We start from the raw sequence: 17,565 nt of genomic DNA, 5'->3' as shown, positions 1-17,565 counted from the left end.
GTGACTATAACCTATAATATTATTCCTCTCCAGAATCTAGTGACTATAACCTATAATGTTATTACTCTCCAAAATCTAGTGACTATAACATATAATATTATTACTCTCCAGAATCTAGTGACTATAACCTATAATGTTATTACTGTCCAGAATCTAGTGACTATAACCTATAATGTTATTACTCTCCAGAATCTAGTGACTATAACCTATATTATTATTACTGTCCAGAATCTAGTGACTATAACCTATAATATTATTACTCTCCAGAATCTAGTGACTATAACCTATAATGTTATTACTCTCCAGAATCTAGTGACTATAACCTATAATGTTATTACTCTCCAGAATCTAGTGACTATAACCTATAATATTATTACTCTACAGAATCTAGTTACTATAACCTATAATATTATTACTCTCCAGAATCTAGTGACTATAACCTATAGTATTATTACTCTCCAGAATCTAGTGACTATGACCTGTAATATTATTACTCTCCAGAATCTAGTGACTAAACTTATAATGTTATTACTCTCCAGAATCTAGTGACTATAACCTATGTTATTACTCTCCAGAATCTAGTGACTATAACTTATAATATTATTCCTCTCCAGAATCTAGTGACTATAACCTATAATGTTATCACTCTCCAAAATCTAGTGACTATAACCTATAATATTATTACTCTCCAGAATCTAGTGACTATAACCTATAATGTTATTACTGTCCAGAATCTAGTGACTATAACCTATAATGTTATTACTCTCCAGAATCTAGTGACTATAACCTATATTATTATTACTGTCCAGAATCTAGTGACTATAACCTATAATATTATTACTCTCCAGAATCTAGTGACTATAACCTATAATGTTATTACTCTCCAGAATCTAGTGACTATAACCTATAATGTTATTACTCTCCAGAATCTAGTGACTATAACCTATAATGTTATTACTCTCCAGAATCTAGTGATTATAACCTATAATATTATTACTCTCCAGAATCTAGTGACTATAACCTATAATGTTATTACTCTCCAGAATCTAGTGACTATAACCTATAATATTATTACTCTCCAGAATCTAGTGACTATAACCTATATTATTATTACTCTCCAGAATCTAGTGACTATAACCTATAATATTATTACTCTCCAAAATCTAGTGACTATAACCTATAATATTATTACTCTCCAGAATCTAGTGACTATAACCTATAATATTATTACTCCCCAGAATCTAGTGACTATAACCTATAATATTATTACTCTCCAGAATCTAGTGACTATAACCTATAATATTATTACTCTCCAGAATCTAGTGACTATAACCTATAATATTATTACTCTCCAGAATCTAGTGACTATAACCTATAATATTATTCCTCTCCAGAATCTAGTGACTATAACCTATAATGTTATTACTCTCCAGAATCTAGTGACTATAACCTATAATGTTATTACTCTCCAGAATCTAGTGACTATAACCTATATTATTATTACTCTCCAGAATCTAGTGACTATAACCTATATTATTATTACTCTCCAGAATCTAGTGACTATAACCTATAATGTTATTACTCTCCAGAATCTAGTGACTATAACCTATAATGTTATTACTCTCCAGAATCTAGTGACTATAACCTATAATATTATTACTCTCCATAATCTAGTGACTATAACCTACAATATTATTACTCTCCAGAATCTAGTGACTATAACCTATAATGTTATTACTCTCCAGAATCTAGTGACTATAACCTATAATGTTATTACTCTCCAGAATCTAGTGACTATAACCTATAATATTATTACTCTCCAGAATCTAGTGACTATAACCTATAATGTTATTACTCTCCAGAATCTAGTGACTATAACCTATAATATTATTACTCTCCAGAATCTAGTGACTATAACCTATAATGTTATTACTCTCCAGAATCTAGTGACTATAACCTATAATATTATTACTCTCCAGAATCTAGTGACTATAACCTATAATGTTATTACTCTCCAGAATCTAGTGACTATAACCTATAATATTATTACTCTCCAGAATCTAGTGATTATAACCTATAATATTATTACTCTCCAGAATCTAGTGACTATAACCTATAATATTATTACTCTCCAGAATCTAGTGACTATAACCTATAATATTATTACTCCAGCTACCTCCAAGTTTGTCAAGCATCTTTCCCAGACTAGCCCACAGTTTATCACAAAGCCAGGCAGACTTGCTGGTCAGGACTCTGTGACACCCCTACTATGAGAATTATAACAGCTTCCCACTGATTTTCGTCATTGTCCCTTCCCTCTCTCCCACAACTATCTCCAAAAAGGAAGGGGGGAGGGAGACAAGTGTCTCTAAATCCCAGTCATATCTGGTGTGGTGGCCACCAGAATCCTTAGCTAGGCAGTAAATGAAGGTAAAGGTGTATATTTATTTATATGAGAGTAATGTCAACAGCCAATAAAGTGTGTGTCTATTCACCTGGTCATTTACACAGGTGTCCCTGAAGTCAGCGGAGGTAGGACTCACACTAGACATTTATGGCAAATACTACAGATGTGCTATAAATATCTATTGTCACGATGCCGGCTGGCAGGAGGTGGATCCTCTGTGCCAGAGAGGGATTGGCGTGGACCGTGCTAGTGGACCGGTTCTAAGTCACTACTGGTTTTCACCAGAGCCCGCCGCAAAGCGGGATGGTCTTGCTGCGGCGGTAGTGACCAGGTCGTATCCACTAGCAACGGCTCAACCTCTCTGGCTGCTGAAGATAGGCGCGGTACAAGGGAGTAGACAGAAGCAAGGTCGGACGTAGCAGAAGGTCGGGGCAGGCAGCAAGGTTCGTAGTCAGGGTGGATAGCAGAAGTTCTGGTACACAGGCTTTGGACACACAAAACGCTTTCACTAGGCACAAGGGCAACAAGATCCGGCAAGGGAGTGCATGGGAGGAGGTCAGATATAGTCAGGGACCAGGTGGAAGCCAATTAAGCTAATTGGGCCAGGCACCAATCATTGGTGCACTGGCCCTTTAAGTCTCAGGGAGCTGGCGCGCGCGCGCCCTAGAGAGCGGAGCCGCGCGCGCCAGCACATGACAGCAGGGGACGGGAACGGGTAAGTGACCTGGGATGCGATTCGCGAGCGGGCGCGTCCCGCTGTGCGAATCGCATCCCCGACGGCCATGACAGTGCAGCGCTCCCGGTCAGTGGGACCGACCGGGGCGCTGCGGAGAGAGAGACGCCGTACGCGCTCCGGGGAGGAGCGGGGACCCGGAGCGCTAGGCGTAACAGTACCCCCCCCTTAGGGCTCCCCTTCTCTTTGTCCGGTAACTGCCCCCCCTGGGATGAGGACACCGGGAAAGGATGGAGGGATTCCTCAACGGCATGCAGTACAGCAGGAGTGGGAATGGGGAGGGAGGGCAGAGGGCGAGGCCTGGCACGGGGCAGTGTGATACCAGGACGAGGGCCATGAGGAGGCACCGAGGTTTGCCTGACTGGACTGGGAGGGGGGGAGAGGCACTTCTTAAGGCGGGCAGAGTCCATAACGACCTTAGGGAGACCGGATACAGGAGGAACCACAGGGTCACGGCAGGGAGTACTGGGAACCGGTTTAAGGCAGTCCTTGAAGCAAGAGGTACCCCAGCTCTTGATCTCCCCTGTGGACCAATCCAGGGTTGGGGAATGGTGTTGAAGCCAGGGTAGTCCAAGGAGAATTTCGGAAGTGCAATTGGAGAGGACCAAAAACTCAATTTTTTCGTGATGAGTTCCGATGCACATTAGGAGGGGCTCCGTGCGGTAACGCACGGTGCAATCCAACCTGGCTCCGTTGACCGCGGAAATGTGGAGTGGCTTGACAAGACGGGTCACCGGGATGCGGAATTTATTCACCAAGGACTCTCGAATAAAATTCCCAGAGGCACCAGAGTCCAGGCAGGCCACGGCTGAGAGGGAAGAGCTGGCTGAAGGCGAAATCCGTACAGGCACCGTGAGACGTGGAGAAGCCGACTTAGCATCAAGAGACGCCACACCCACGAGAGCTGGGTGCGAGCGTACGTTTCCCAGACGTGGAGGACGGATAGGGCAATCCACCAAAAAATGTTCGGTACTGGCACAGTACAGACAAAGATTCTCTTCCTTACGGCGATTCCTCTCTTCCAGGGTCAGGCGAGACCGATCCACTTGCATGGCCTCCTCGGCGGGAGGCCTAGGCGCAGATTGCAATGGAGACTGTGGGAGAGGTGTCCAGAGATCTAAGTCTTTTTCCTGGCGGAGCTCTTGATGCCTCTCAGAAAAACGCATGTCAATGCGAGTGGCTAGATGAATGAGTTCATGCAGGTTAGCAGGAGTTTCTCGTGCGGCCAGAACATCTTTAATGTTGCTGGATAGGCCTTTTTTAAAGGTCGCGCAGAGGGCCTCATTATTCCAGGAAAGTTCAGAAGCAAGAGTACGGAATTGTATGGCGTACTCGCCAACGGAAGAATTACCCTGGACCAGGTTCAGCAGGGCAGTCTCAGCAGAAGAGGCTCGGGCAGGTTCCTCAAAGACACTTCGAATTTCCGAGAAGAAGGAGTGTACAGAGGCAGTGACGGGGTCATTGCGGTCCCAGAGCGGTGTGGCCCATGACAGGGCTTTTCCAGACAGAAGGCTGACTACGAAAGCCACCTTAGACCTTTCAGTAGGAAACTGGTCCGACATCATCTCCAAGTGCAGGGAACATTGCGAAAGAAAGCCACGGCAAAACTTAGAGTCCCCATTAAATTTGTCCGGCAAGGACAGGCGGAGGCTAGGAGTGGCCACTCGCTGCGGAAGGGGTGCAGGAGCTGGCGGAGGAGATGATTGCTGCAGAAGTTGCGACTGAAGTTGCTGCACAATGGTGGACACTTCCGACAGCTGGTGGGTTAGATGGGCGATCTGTCGGGATTGCTGGGCGACCACCGTGGTGATATCAGAGATATAAGGCAGAGGAACTTCAGCGGGATCCATGGCCGGATCTACTGTCACGATGCCGGCTGGCAGGAGGTGGATCCTCTGTGCCAGAGAGGGATTGGCGTGGACCGTGCTAGTGGACCGGTTCTAAGTCACTACTGGTTTTCACCAGAGCCCGCCGCAAAGCGGGATGGTCTTGCTGCGGCGGTAGTGACCAGGTCGTATCCACTAGCAACGGCTCAACCTCTCTGGCTGCTGAAGATAGGCGCGGTACAAGGGAGTAGACAGAAGCAAGGTCGGACGTAGCAGAAGGTCGGGGCAGGCAGCAAGGTTCGTAGTCAGGGTGGATAGCAGAAGTTCTGGTACACAGGCTTTGGACACACAAAACGCTTTCACTAGGCACAAGGGCAACAAGATCCGGCAAGGGAGTGCATGGGAGGAGGTCAGATATAGTCAGGGACCAGGTGGAAGCCAATTAAGCTAATTGGGCCAGGCACCAATCATTGGTGCACTGGCCCTTTAAGTCTCAGGGAGCTGGCGCGCGCGCGCCCTAGAGAGCGGAGCCGCGCGCGCCAGCACATGACAGCAGGGGACGGGAACGGGTAAGTGACCTGGGATGCGATTCGCGAGCGGGCGCGTCCCGCTGTGCGAATCGCATCCCCGACGGCCATGACAGTGCAGCGCTCCCGGTCAGCGGGACCGACCGGGGCGCTGCGGAGAGAGAGACGCCGTACGCGCTCCGGGGAGGAGCGGGGACCCGGAGCGCTAGGCGTAACATCTATGTTGTGGTGTTTGTGGTTTTCCCATGGGTGCATTAGAAGAGTGCTAGAAATACAAATTACTAAATGATCCAGTGGTCTATGGGGTTTAATATCCGACAATATCAGAATGGAGTTCATTTTGTTCTCACTATGTTTGTTTCCTCTGGATAATCCTTTTACCACCTACACTGCAAAAACATACTTGTGAAACTGCCCCCATAGTGTGTGGGTGTCTGAAACAGTGAAATCAGACGATGAGTAAATCAGAATATGCGGAATATGTTGCCATACAAGCAACGAGAAATAATGTAATACATAAAACATACGTATTGGAGGAGCATGTACACATACAAGCATATATAAGAAATGAGATGAACTTATCATTGGGTATCCTTTGTTCCATTCCTCTCATTACATTGGTAACCAGTCTATGTAAAGACACTTTATTCCCAATGGAGTAAATTGCACATTATATCACAGTGACTATGTAATCCCTGATTTTCAATTTAATCCAATTAGCCAGCAGTGATATTCACATTTTCTCGGGAGGTAGAGGGCTGGCTGCAAACACAATGGAACCTAATGATTCGGGTCTTCATGAAGCGGTCTATGCTATTAGAGAATTACAACTGTATAACAATCACAAGGTCTCTTTGTGATAAAACTAGATTCTAACATTTCCCATTTAAATAGCCATACAGAGTGAGATGTTTTAAGTATATACAACAATACCTCAATGGTCCAAGAGTACATTCAAATATTTTTTTTTTTGCCAAAAGAAGAAGGAGCGGATCCCACAAAGGAAATACAATGTTAAATAACAATGTTGATAAACTAATCATTTAGGGGGAATGTTAAAAGCTACCAGCTCACCACACACTACACTACACGTCAGGACCTATGATAATGTCACAGTCATGTGACCACTCCATGTTAGGGTGGAGGTCAGCAGGAGAGAAGAAAATGTGGCTGAAGGACCTGTGATGATGATCATCAAGTGACAGGAGTGAGTGAAGCTGATCTAGAATTAAAAAACAAAAACCCATCAAACTCAGTGGAGTATAGGGCAGAGTCAGGCAGGCAGAAGAGTGAACCACGGGGCTGCAAATGCCCCTAGTGCACTTTATTTGCCTATATGGATATTCAAGCATAATTTGGAAATGGGGCCACGGAGGAAAAAAAGTAAAGACTGTTAGAATCTGCATCACTCACACTATTAGCCTGTACCAGCAGGTTAGTGCGGGTGACACTGGTGACAGATTCCCTTTAAGCACAAGACACAAAGTGCTCAGCATGTGGACATTGAAGATACATTTCTGGCTTCTGCACATAGTTTTACTGTGCAGTAAATATTTATATTGCTCTCTTTATACCGTGGTTCTTCAACTTACAAAATCAATTGGTTTTAGGATGACCACAGTAAATAAAAAAACATTCAAGACCAAACCCCAATGAAAAACTAGTATTGGTTCTGAGCATCATTTTATTTTTGTGAGCATACATTATGAGTAAAGTATAGCATAGTGGTCCCTCAACTTTCCTTGACCATTGTAACTTGAAACCACACACACTTAAAGGGGTACTCCGGCCCTGAAACATCTTATCCCCTATCCAAAGGATAGGGGATAAGATGTCTCACTGCGGGGGCCGTCACGCCCCCTCCCATAGACTTGCATAGCGGGGGCGGGGGGTTACGTCACACGGAGGCTGAGTCGTGACCTCACCATACTCTGTCCCCGTGGTCGCCACCCGGCTGTTTGTGAGCTGGCACCGCGGCGTGCAGCTAAAACAGGTGGGTGGCGAACACAAGATTGCGGGGGTCCCCAGCGTCGGGACCCCCGCGGTGAGACATCTTATCCCCTATCCTTTGGATAGGTGATAAGATGTTTCAGGGCCGGAGTACCCCTTTAAGTGTGTGTGGTTTCAAGTTACAATGGTCAAGGAAAGTTGAGGGATCACTATACTATACTTTACTCATACTGTATGCTCACAAAAATAAAATGATGTTGTGCCATCAATGTTTTATACCTGGAAGACAGACTTGGCTTTCCACTTTTGTTGCAGCTGGTATAGAGTCCAGGGCCATCATCGAAAAAACTTCCCAGTGCCAACTTTTGCCTGATGGATTCTCTTTCATTCTTCTGAGCCTATTAAAAAAAATTATTACAAAACACAGGTTAAGGCAAATTCTACACAGTCCAGATTAAGGTACTTGCAGTAAAATGATTAAAATAGTGTACATTAAATAGCAGGAGTACTAGGAAGCATTAAGATACAACCAATAGTTTACAGCGACAGATGTAGGCACCATGAAAACACAACACAGAAATACTCAATGTATATTTTGCTTTCTTAAGTACATTCTGTGTGAATTTTGTGTCCCTCAGGCTTTTTCCTTTGATTCAATTTAAAAGGATACCTGTGATTACTTTCAAGCTGTCTGAACTACGTGTCTTCAGGTCGTTCCACATGGTCTCTTTCTCCCCAACCAACCTTGATTAGAAGATCTCTTCCTGTTTAGATCTACGGCATCAATCAAGGTTGGTGGGGCAGGCAAAGACCACATAAAATCACCTGAAGACGTGGTTCAGGCAGCATGAAAGTGATGACAGGTTCCCTTTATTGCAGTGTTTCCCAACCAAGGTGCCACCATCTGTTGCAAAACTACAATTTTCAGCATGCCTGGACAGCCTTTGCAGTTATGTCATAATGCAAATCCCCTTTGCAGTAAAACACAGATTTATGAAATACCTCTAAGGTCGATAAAAAAGATTTTCAAATGTATTAAAAAAAGAAAAAAAAAATACTAACCCATTAAATAAACAACAAATAAATACAAACATAATACCAATAATACAAAAACAAAATATCGTTTTGGTGAAGTGAAGGGTTTTGTGAAGCACCATAGGGGCCTGTTAGCAGCTGATTTTCTATAGCCTTTCTACTTTACATGCTTCTATGTCCACTATACAAACGAATAAACAATAAAAAATATATTGACATAATATAGAATACAGAAAAGTAGGTGCCCAGCATGAAACATGCAATAAGCACAATATGATATATATCTAACTTCTTTGGGCATTAGTTTGTTCTAGCGATCACGACAAGACACTGCATTAAGAGCAATGTTGTGTGTAGCAATAAAGTATCTGAAGAAGAGGCCGCGACAGCCTGGAAACGCGTTGCATATTGTCATTTGTAATTTGGAATCTAAGTTGATCATTATCATCAAATCATTAGTCTGACACAAGAGTGTGTTTTGTGCCTAGGGTTAAGGTTTATTTCTTCTACATATAAAGCAGTATGAAACAGACACTTGTGCAAGTACCTGAGTGTTTATTACAATGACCAAAAGTTAAACAGGGCTTGTGGCCAACCATAAAAAAATGAGGTTGTATTATCTTTAAATATCTTAGGGTACCCTACACACAACCTTATACAGTTTCTTGACACAGCCTTCTGTTCCTAGATTCAAAACAGGATGACCGTAAATTCGGGAGTTAGTCCGGCGCAGAGAGGAACCATCAGGGAGCCAGATAAAATCAATGGATTTATTAGATGCGACGCGTTTCCATTGATTTTATCTGGCTCCCTGATGGTTCCTCTCTGCGCCGGACTAACTCCTGAATTTACAGTCATCCTGTTTTGATTCTACTTCTACCCAGGAGGGCTGCAGTGGACCTATACATATATTCATTCTACACTTTACCTTGTTGTGTGTGGGTGCACAACCAACTCTGGTAAGCGGCTTGGGAATTACCGTCCCCTTCCCCCACTAACAAGACCACATGAGGCGCCTTCCTCCCTCTCTCTAGATTTCTGTTCCTAAATGGATAGAAGGGTTTATAGTTTGTCTGACAATTCAGACGGGCGTGAACTTAATTTTAATAATGGCAGTAAATATCAGGTGATGGACATGATTATACAGTCGGTACAACCTACTCGCCCCATGACTATATAATTTCCTCCATCACTTGATATTCACTCCCATTCTTAAAATTAAGCTCATGCCTTTCTGAATGATTCCCTGAAATGTAAGACAAACTATAAACTCTCAAATCTCAGGAAAAGAAGGGCAAAAGAGAAATGTAAAAAGTTGTATGATCAGGTACAGTACAATCATATTTTTTTGGATCAGGCACAGGTCCTCTTTAAAGGAGTAGTGCAGTGAAATATAACTTATCCCCTATCCAAAGGACCCCCGCGATCTCCTGAATGGGGCACCCGCAGGAAGCCACTGCCGACACGCCCGCTCCATGGATCTCTATGGGATACATGGAGGGGGCGTGTTGGCCGCCGCTCCGTGCAGGGGTCATCATGCCCCCTTCCAGCAGACTGCAGGGGCCCCGTTAAGGAGATCGCCCATGGGGAGGGGCCCAGCGGTTGGATCCCCCGCAATCTAAGATATTTGTATCAAATGTTCACAGTAAGCTCTTACACTGACTTCATTAGAACTACATACACAATGGTAAAAGAGTAGCAATTGTGCTTTTGAATGTAAAAATATTTTGTGGACACTTTATAGTGTTTATTACGTATGGTTTACTTACATGACACGGATACAAACATGGACAGTTTACTGCTGCATACTAAGACATTCGGAGTGCCGTCTAAAGAGGTCACTAAAAATAATTCTTTAAAGGGAGAATATCTCTATAATATAACATGAGAGTGCATGCCACTTTTTTCTAAAAATTCTCATTGGACCTAAAAAATAAGTGTCTCTCTCTCTCTTTCTGGTCACTCACACAACAGTCATGTTATAGCAGCGGTGAGGGGCCTATTGTCTTCTTATTACAGTGTATTTTGTTTCTCCATCTTGACATACAGAGGCACACAAGATAAGTCGCTTCATACAATTAAAGGGATGTGGATGGTAATCTGGTGTAAGAAGATTAACAACAACCCTCGGACCATATCTCTGACAACTCCTCTCCCGTGTTTTATGAGAGGAACAAATCTCCAGGATAAAACACCTTGAATGAAGTCACAATGTTAACATTTTTAATAAAAGAAATTAAGCCCTGATTAAAGGAAAACATCCGTGTGTATCAGTGAACGCACAGACGTGCGGCAGGAATAAGCTTCTTAGCCATTTTCTACTGACGACATGCCATCTATTTTCCTGCAATAATGTAATCCTTCTGCAGTGAAAGCTCTTGTGCCGAGGCTTTACGACTGCTTGCACTTCCTTTAAAAAACCACTGCAATCCACTTTACTAGATCAGCCATTTTCCCAAAGCCATTTTAAAAAAGGAGTCTGCAGATCTGACCATTACCTGCTCAGATGTTATTCCTACAGAATCAGTCTAAGCCCTGAATCCACACAGATCCGGCCGCAGAGAAGTCTTATTGTTATTACAGTGCTATAAAACTCATATATATATATATATATATATATATATATATAAACACTCTAAGGCCAGGTTTTCATTTGTTTGTTTGGACAGAAAAAAAACACCAGAAAAAGTGTCATTGCATTTTCCTGCTTTTTTTATTTTTTATTTTATGGCCTGTTTAACTTTGTGTGGAAATAGTTTTTTTATTCTTTTTCGGCAGTTATTCCTAGATATTCCTATGCTTTTTTGCAAAATGAAAAACCGAATGGAAACCTAGCCTAAGACCAATGAGAATTGTTTCTGTAAACCTTGCAAATCACCGGCCTCATATATGTCAATTTTTTTCTTTAAATGGGCACTCTAAGATTTAAAAAACTTTTTATGTTGTACATCTTAAAAAATCATGAACCTTTCTAATATACTTCATATAAACATTTTATTTCCTTTTTATAGAAATCATGGCTAATAAAATCATAGTTTTATCCAAGCTGAAACACGGGCATGGACAAAGTCCAGTAAGTGTGGGTGGGCTAGTACTCCTCTGTACTCTCTCCTGTCTGATAGCACTCCTCTGTGCTCTCTCCTGACTGATAGCACTCCTCTGTGTTCTCTCCTGTCTGACAGCACTCCTCTGTGCTCTCTCCTGTCTGATAGCACTCCTCTGTGCTCTCTCCTGTCTGATAGCACTCCTCTGTGCTCTCTCCTGTCTGATAGGACTCCTCTGTGCTCTCTCCTGTCTGATAGGACTCCTCTGTGCTCTCTCCTGTCTGATAGGACTCCTCTGTGCTCTCTCCTGTCTGATAGGACTCCTCTGTGATCTCTCCTGTCTGATAGTACTCATCTGTACTCTCTCCTGTCTGATAGCACTCCTCTGTGCTCTCTCCTGTCTGATAGGACTCCTCTGTGCTCTCTCCTGTCTGATAGCACTCCTCTGTGCTCTCTCCTGTCTGATAGCACTCCTCTGTGCTCTGTCCTGTATGATAGTACTACTCTGTGCTCTCTCCTGTATAATAGACAAGTTAATTCTTTCTGCAAAGTCTGCAAGGAAATGCATTGCAGTCTACAAGACGGCACATTTCCGAGCGGTCTTAGCGCCCGGCTGGATAGGGCAAATGTGTGGAATGTCCGCATGTGTTTTCAGTGCTGACATATCGCACATTTTCCTAACATGTCAATTTGGCCTAAAGGGAACTGGAAATGGAACCCCAGAAGTCATAAAATGATGGTATATACTGGAGACATGCCAGGACTATGGGAAACCTCTATGAAGATCATCATCACACAATGACATTGAATGAAACATGCCCATAAACTGTCCTTATCTAAGTGCATGCTAAAAGAATATACCCTTGGCATTCATTAAAACAATACACATCAATGACAGACATTTATCAACCGATTTACCCGAGTTTTTTCGAATACAATTGTTGCAAAAAAATTCTCAATTGCGTTACCGTCTTTTTTCGTGCGACAATATGCCACGAGAGCGAGAAAAGCATTTTTTTCTCAAATCGGCGTACATATGCGTTTTTACAATTTTGACTTGCCATAGTCAGAAATTTATCAACCTTGACATTCGCAAAATAGTCGCTAAGGCTTTAAAAACCTACTAAATATACTCCAGCCGAACCTTGGCTTAAATAACAGAAACTGACTATTGTTTTCACTTAGGTGAGAAAAAAACTCCCACTTTTGCTTACCTGCAAAAAATTCATTAACGCCGTGCAACAATATACTAAATTTGTCACATGTAAGCAGAATGGAAGTGGAAAAAAAAAACTAAAAAATAGCATACCTAAGCAAACTTTCATAAATGCCCCTCCATATACATTTTATTTTACCGTAGTGTAACACGTCTGTTTTTCAATACACTTGGGCCCTGCCAAGAATTATCATTTATTTTTATTTATAATTTTTTTTTAAACAATAGTCACACCTCCGCATACATCTGGGACAAAGAATCAAGTTACAGTACATTTATGCCCAATGTATTCCCCAAAGCAAAACACAAAAGTCTTAAGCAGTTTTAGTCACATTTCCATGTTTAAAAGGGGACGCCACTGGAAAACATTTTTTTTTAAATCAACTGGTGCCAGAAAGTTAAACAGATTTGTAAATTACTTCTATTAAAAAATCGTAATCCTTCCAGTACTTATCTGCTGCTGTATGATCCACAGGAAGCTCTTTTCTTTTTGAATTTCCTTTCTGTCTGACACCTTTGTCCATGTCAGGAACTGTCCAGAGCAGGATAGGTTTTCTATTGGGATTTGCTCCTACTCTGGACAGTTCCTTAAATGGACAGAGGTGTCAGCAGAGAGCACTGTGGTCAGACAGAAAAGAAATGCAAAAAGAAAAGAACTTCCTGTGGATCATACAGTACTGGAAAGATTAAGATTTTCTAATAGAAGTAATTTCAAATCTGTTCAACTTTCTAGCACCAGTCGATTTAAAGGGGTACTCCGCTGGAAAACATATATATATATATATATATATATATATATATTTTTTTTTTTTTATCAACTGGGGCCAGAAAGTTAAACAGATTTGTAAATAACTTCTATTAAAAAATCGCAAATCCTTTTAGTACTTATAAGCTTCTGTACGCTTCACAGGAAGTTCTTTTCTGTCTGACCACAGTGCTCTCTGCTGACACCTCTGTCCATTTAAGGAACTGTCCAGAGTAGGAGCAAATCCCAATAGAAAACCTATCCTGCTCTGGACAGTTCCTGACATGGACAGAGATGTCAGCAGAGAGCACTGTGGTCAGACAGAAAGGAAGTTCAAAAAGAAAAGAACTTCCTGTGGTGCATACAGAAGCTTAGAAATACTAGAAGGATTAAGATTTTTTAAAATAAGTAATTTACAAATCTGTTTAACTTTCTGTCATCAGTTGATTCAAAAAATAAAATGTTCTCCAGTGGAGTACCCCTTTAATATGTGTGTATGTGTGTTTTTTATGTACATGGTTGGGTTCAGATTTTAGGCCAGCAGTAATCTAAAAGGACATGTATAGTTCCCATGTGTGTCGCTGTTCTGGTTATTACATCCACATTTCAGCAACATTGCAAAAAAAAAAAAAAAAAAAAAATTATATATATATATATATATATATATAAATAAGAAGTAGTGCAGCACTCCATATAGTGAAAAAAGTTGTGGGTTAATTCCATCAAAAACAGTGTAATAAAGAGCAGCGACGTTTCGATCCTCTCCAGGATCTTTTTCAAGCACCTGAAGAGGATCGAAACGTCGCTGCTCTTTATTACACTGTTTTTGATGGAATTAACCCACAACTTTTTTCACTATATGGAGTGCTGCACTACTTCTTATTTTTATGGAATTGGAGGGACTCATGGACTGATCCTTTTTTAGTTGCTTGCACCCTGCTATTTATACATTTTTTACATTGAGCGTGTTGTTGTGCCTCTATATATATATATATATATATATATATATATATATATATATATATATATATATATATATATGTACCGTATATAATAAGGATTTAACATTGTAACAAAATGGCCAACTAACAATAAACTACAGAACTGATTTAGATACAATATAAAACAAAAACAAAATGAAATAAATTATAAATAATAATAAATAATAATAAAAAAAATACATAAAATAAAGTAAATAAATAATAATTAAAAAAACGGATTCATATTGTGCATCTGTATTTGATGGGAATTTTTTTTAATAAGATCTTAGAGTCTCCTGACCACGGTGCCTCTAGCCTTTGCAAAACTCCAACTCCCAGCATGCCCGGACAGCCAATGCTGGGAGTTGGAGTTTTGCCACAGCTGGAGGCATCCTGGTTAGGAAACTATAAAATCCACATGTTTAGTATTATATTTAATGTATATTATTCCCTTACATCTACAAGCTGTTGTCGGACTCTCTTTATGTCGCCGTTTCTGCTGAATCTGGACATGAAGCTTATTCCTTAAGAAATAAGAGCTTTTTTTATAGATAATGCATGCTTCTACACATGAATACTACATGAGTTATACCCGTTTACCTTAGTAGAACTTTCCAAGTTAAGGCAAGAGATTTTTTGCAGGATTGTATCCTTCCTCGGGTTGTTCATTTTTTAGCTGCAAAGAACCTTCCGGAATATTCCAGCCCATCCATACTCCACCTTCTCTCCCATTTACCTTGCTCCTGAAGGCTTTTGATTAAATTCCCCACGTAAGCGCTGCAAAAGCTCAAACTGTGACAGCCTATGTGAGCTTCTCCTTACTTAGGCCCGCTGTTTGTTCTTCTCACGTAGAAGTGAAGACATCTGTTCCTTTTTTGCCTGTAAGATCTATCTCCGTCTTGCACACAGCACCAGGGCCTGTCATACTCCCACTATCACCTGCCGCACTTAAACAGGGAATGCAGCTACAATGTACTGATATGCTCGCCGGCTTTTCCTAATAAAGGCAAAATGCATCTTCTCCAGATCTGACACCATTACATTTCCATTACAAAGGCAAGCGGGGAAGTAATAAATTCCAGGGACAAGCACAAACAATATATCTCCCTCTTCTAACAATGCCTTCTAGAAATCTGGGAAAATGATTTACATTACAGGAAAAAATTAAAAAAAATTTCCATAAAGAAAAAAAAAAGAAAAAAGGACAGAAATAAGGAGAATGTTCTGTTTTGTTATTTCACTGTTCCGAGGATCATTATTATTATTATTGTTATAAGAATTGTCCACTAATACATATAAATTGGGTCCGAAGGGTGTCAGAGTTTGGCTGGGTTCACACGGCAAAAAATTGTGGGAAATGTCCTCCCGGAAAACACGGACGAACATTAACACATTTTCACGATCCGGCGGGTGCAAGGATCGCTTGGAAATACACAGTCTCCAAGACAATAATGCATTTTCGAGTGGAATCTGCAAAGAATAGACAAGTTTATTCTTTTTACAGATGCCGGAATTGGGATCTCTGTGGCAGAAACATCTGCAGCGGAAATTCAGCCGTGTGCACAGTGCAGCAGAATCTGACTGAAATCAATGGGACTCTACTGCAGCAGAATATTTTGTCAACATACCCTTAGGCTAAGCTTCCACTTTGGTGTTTTTTGGTGAAAAAAATCGCAAGATGTTAGCTAAAAGACAATAGGGATTTATAAAATGCCAAACCCACTTGGCGTTTTTTTTCCTTTGCCATTTTTGGGCTCAGGGCAGTTTCTCCAAATTTCAGCATGTTGCAGCATTTTTATTCTCTCTTAGGGTGCGTTCGCACGCTAATACTAGCAGCGGGTTTCCCGCTGTGGGAATCCTGCTGCGAGTTAGGCTACCATTGATTTAAATGGGTCCACAGACAGGCCGCAACAGTTTCGGATTTGCAGACTGTCTGCGGACCCATTCAAATGAATGGTAATGTAACTCGCAGTGGGTTTCTCTTAGGGTGCGTTCACACGCTATTTGTTCTTACGGGTAGTTTTCCAAAAAATGGCAGAAAAAACCTTGTGTGAAAACCTAGGCTTAAGGGCATGTTCACACGGATGGATGACGATGGGACCCTACAATGCGCCTCCATCTGTGCCTGCTTATAGCGGCAATCTGCCGCTACGAGCAGACACGCTGCGATGTGAGAGTCGCTGCGCACATGGGCTGCATACTCGCACACATCACGGCTGCTCTCGGCCTAGCTCAGGGAGCAGAGGGGGTGGAATGTGTGCAAGTACACTGTGCATGAGCGCGGCGACTCGCACATGGCAGCGTGTCTGCTCGTAGCGGCGGATCGCTGCTACGAGCAGGCACAGCTTGAGGCACAATGTAGGAGTCCATCATCAGCCGATCCGCAGCATCAAAATAAGCTGTGGATCCGCCTGTGTGAACACACCCTTAGGCTAAGTTTCCACTTGTTTTTTTTTTCTGGCAGTTTTTGGAATACTGCCACGTAGTTTTTGAGCCAAAAAAGTGGAAACTTAGCCTTAGGGTGCTTTTACACAGGACTGTGCATACCCATATATATATATATATATATATATATATATTAGGGGTGTGAATCGCCAAGAATTTGGCGATTAGATTCGAATCGCGATACCAGTGTGGCGATTTGATATATCCCGATATATCGCGATACCGTCTAGGTGATGATACATCGCGATATATCCCGATACATCGCCCACCTGGGAGCATTCATAGATCCCAATAGACGCCGCTGTCAGCTTTGACAGCGGCGATCTAGTACTCCGGTGCTCACTTTTCTCATGTTATCACGTCCGGGCTGCAAATTAAAAGAAAACGCACTTTATCTTACCTGCCAACGAGCCCCCGGAGCTCCGGTACAGGTGATGGGTCCCCGGGCTGTATTCTTCTTACTTCCTGTTAGCCCGGCACATCACATGGAGCTTCAGCCTATCACCGGCCGCAGTGATGTCCCGCCTCGGCCAGTGATAGGCTGAAGCTCCATGTGACGTGCCGGGCTAACAGGAAGTAAGAAGAATACAGCCCGGGGACCAAACACCTGTACCGGAGCTCCGGGGGCTCGTTGGCAGGTAAGATAAAGTGCGTTTT

The 17,565-nt window shown here is 42.2% G+C and overlaps 1 protein-coding gene across 6 annotated transcripts in view; it reads right to left on the bottom strand.

The window, feature by feature from the left end:
• SCHIP1 (schwannomin interacting protein 1) overlaps positions 1–17,565 on the bottom strand; it is a 526,606-nt gene that overhangs the window by 16,718 nt on the left and 492,323 nt on the right. For all 6 annotated transcript variants that reach the window (XM_056565051.1, XM_056565053.1, XM_056565056.1 and 3 more), the window contains one exon: positions 7,723–7,841. In XM_056565051.1, the coding sequence (XP_056421026.1) occupies positions 7,723–7,841 (119 nt within the window). The remainder of the gene's footprint in view (positions 1–7,722; positions 7,842–17,565) is intronic.

Source organism: Hyla sarda, chromosome 3 (assembly GCF_029499605.1).
Source record: "Hyla sarda isolate aHylSar1 chromosome 3, aHylSar1.hap1, whole genome shotgun sequence".
NCBI lineage: Eukaryota > Metazoa > Chordata > Amphibia > Anura > Hylidae > Hyla > Hyla sarda.
The sequence above is the reverse complement of the archived record's forward strand: the minus strand, read 5'-3'. Positions and strand labels throughout refer to the sequence as shown.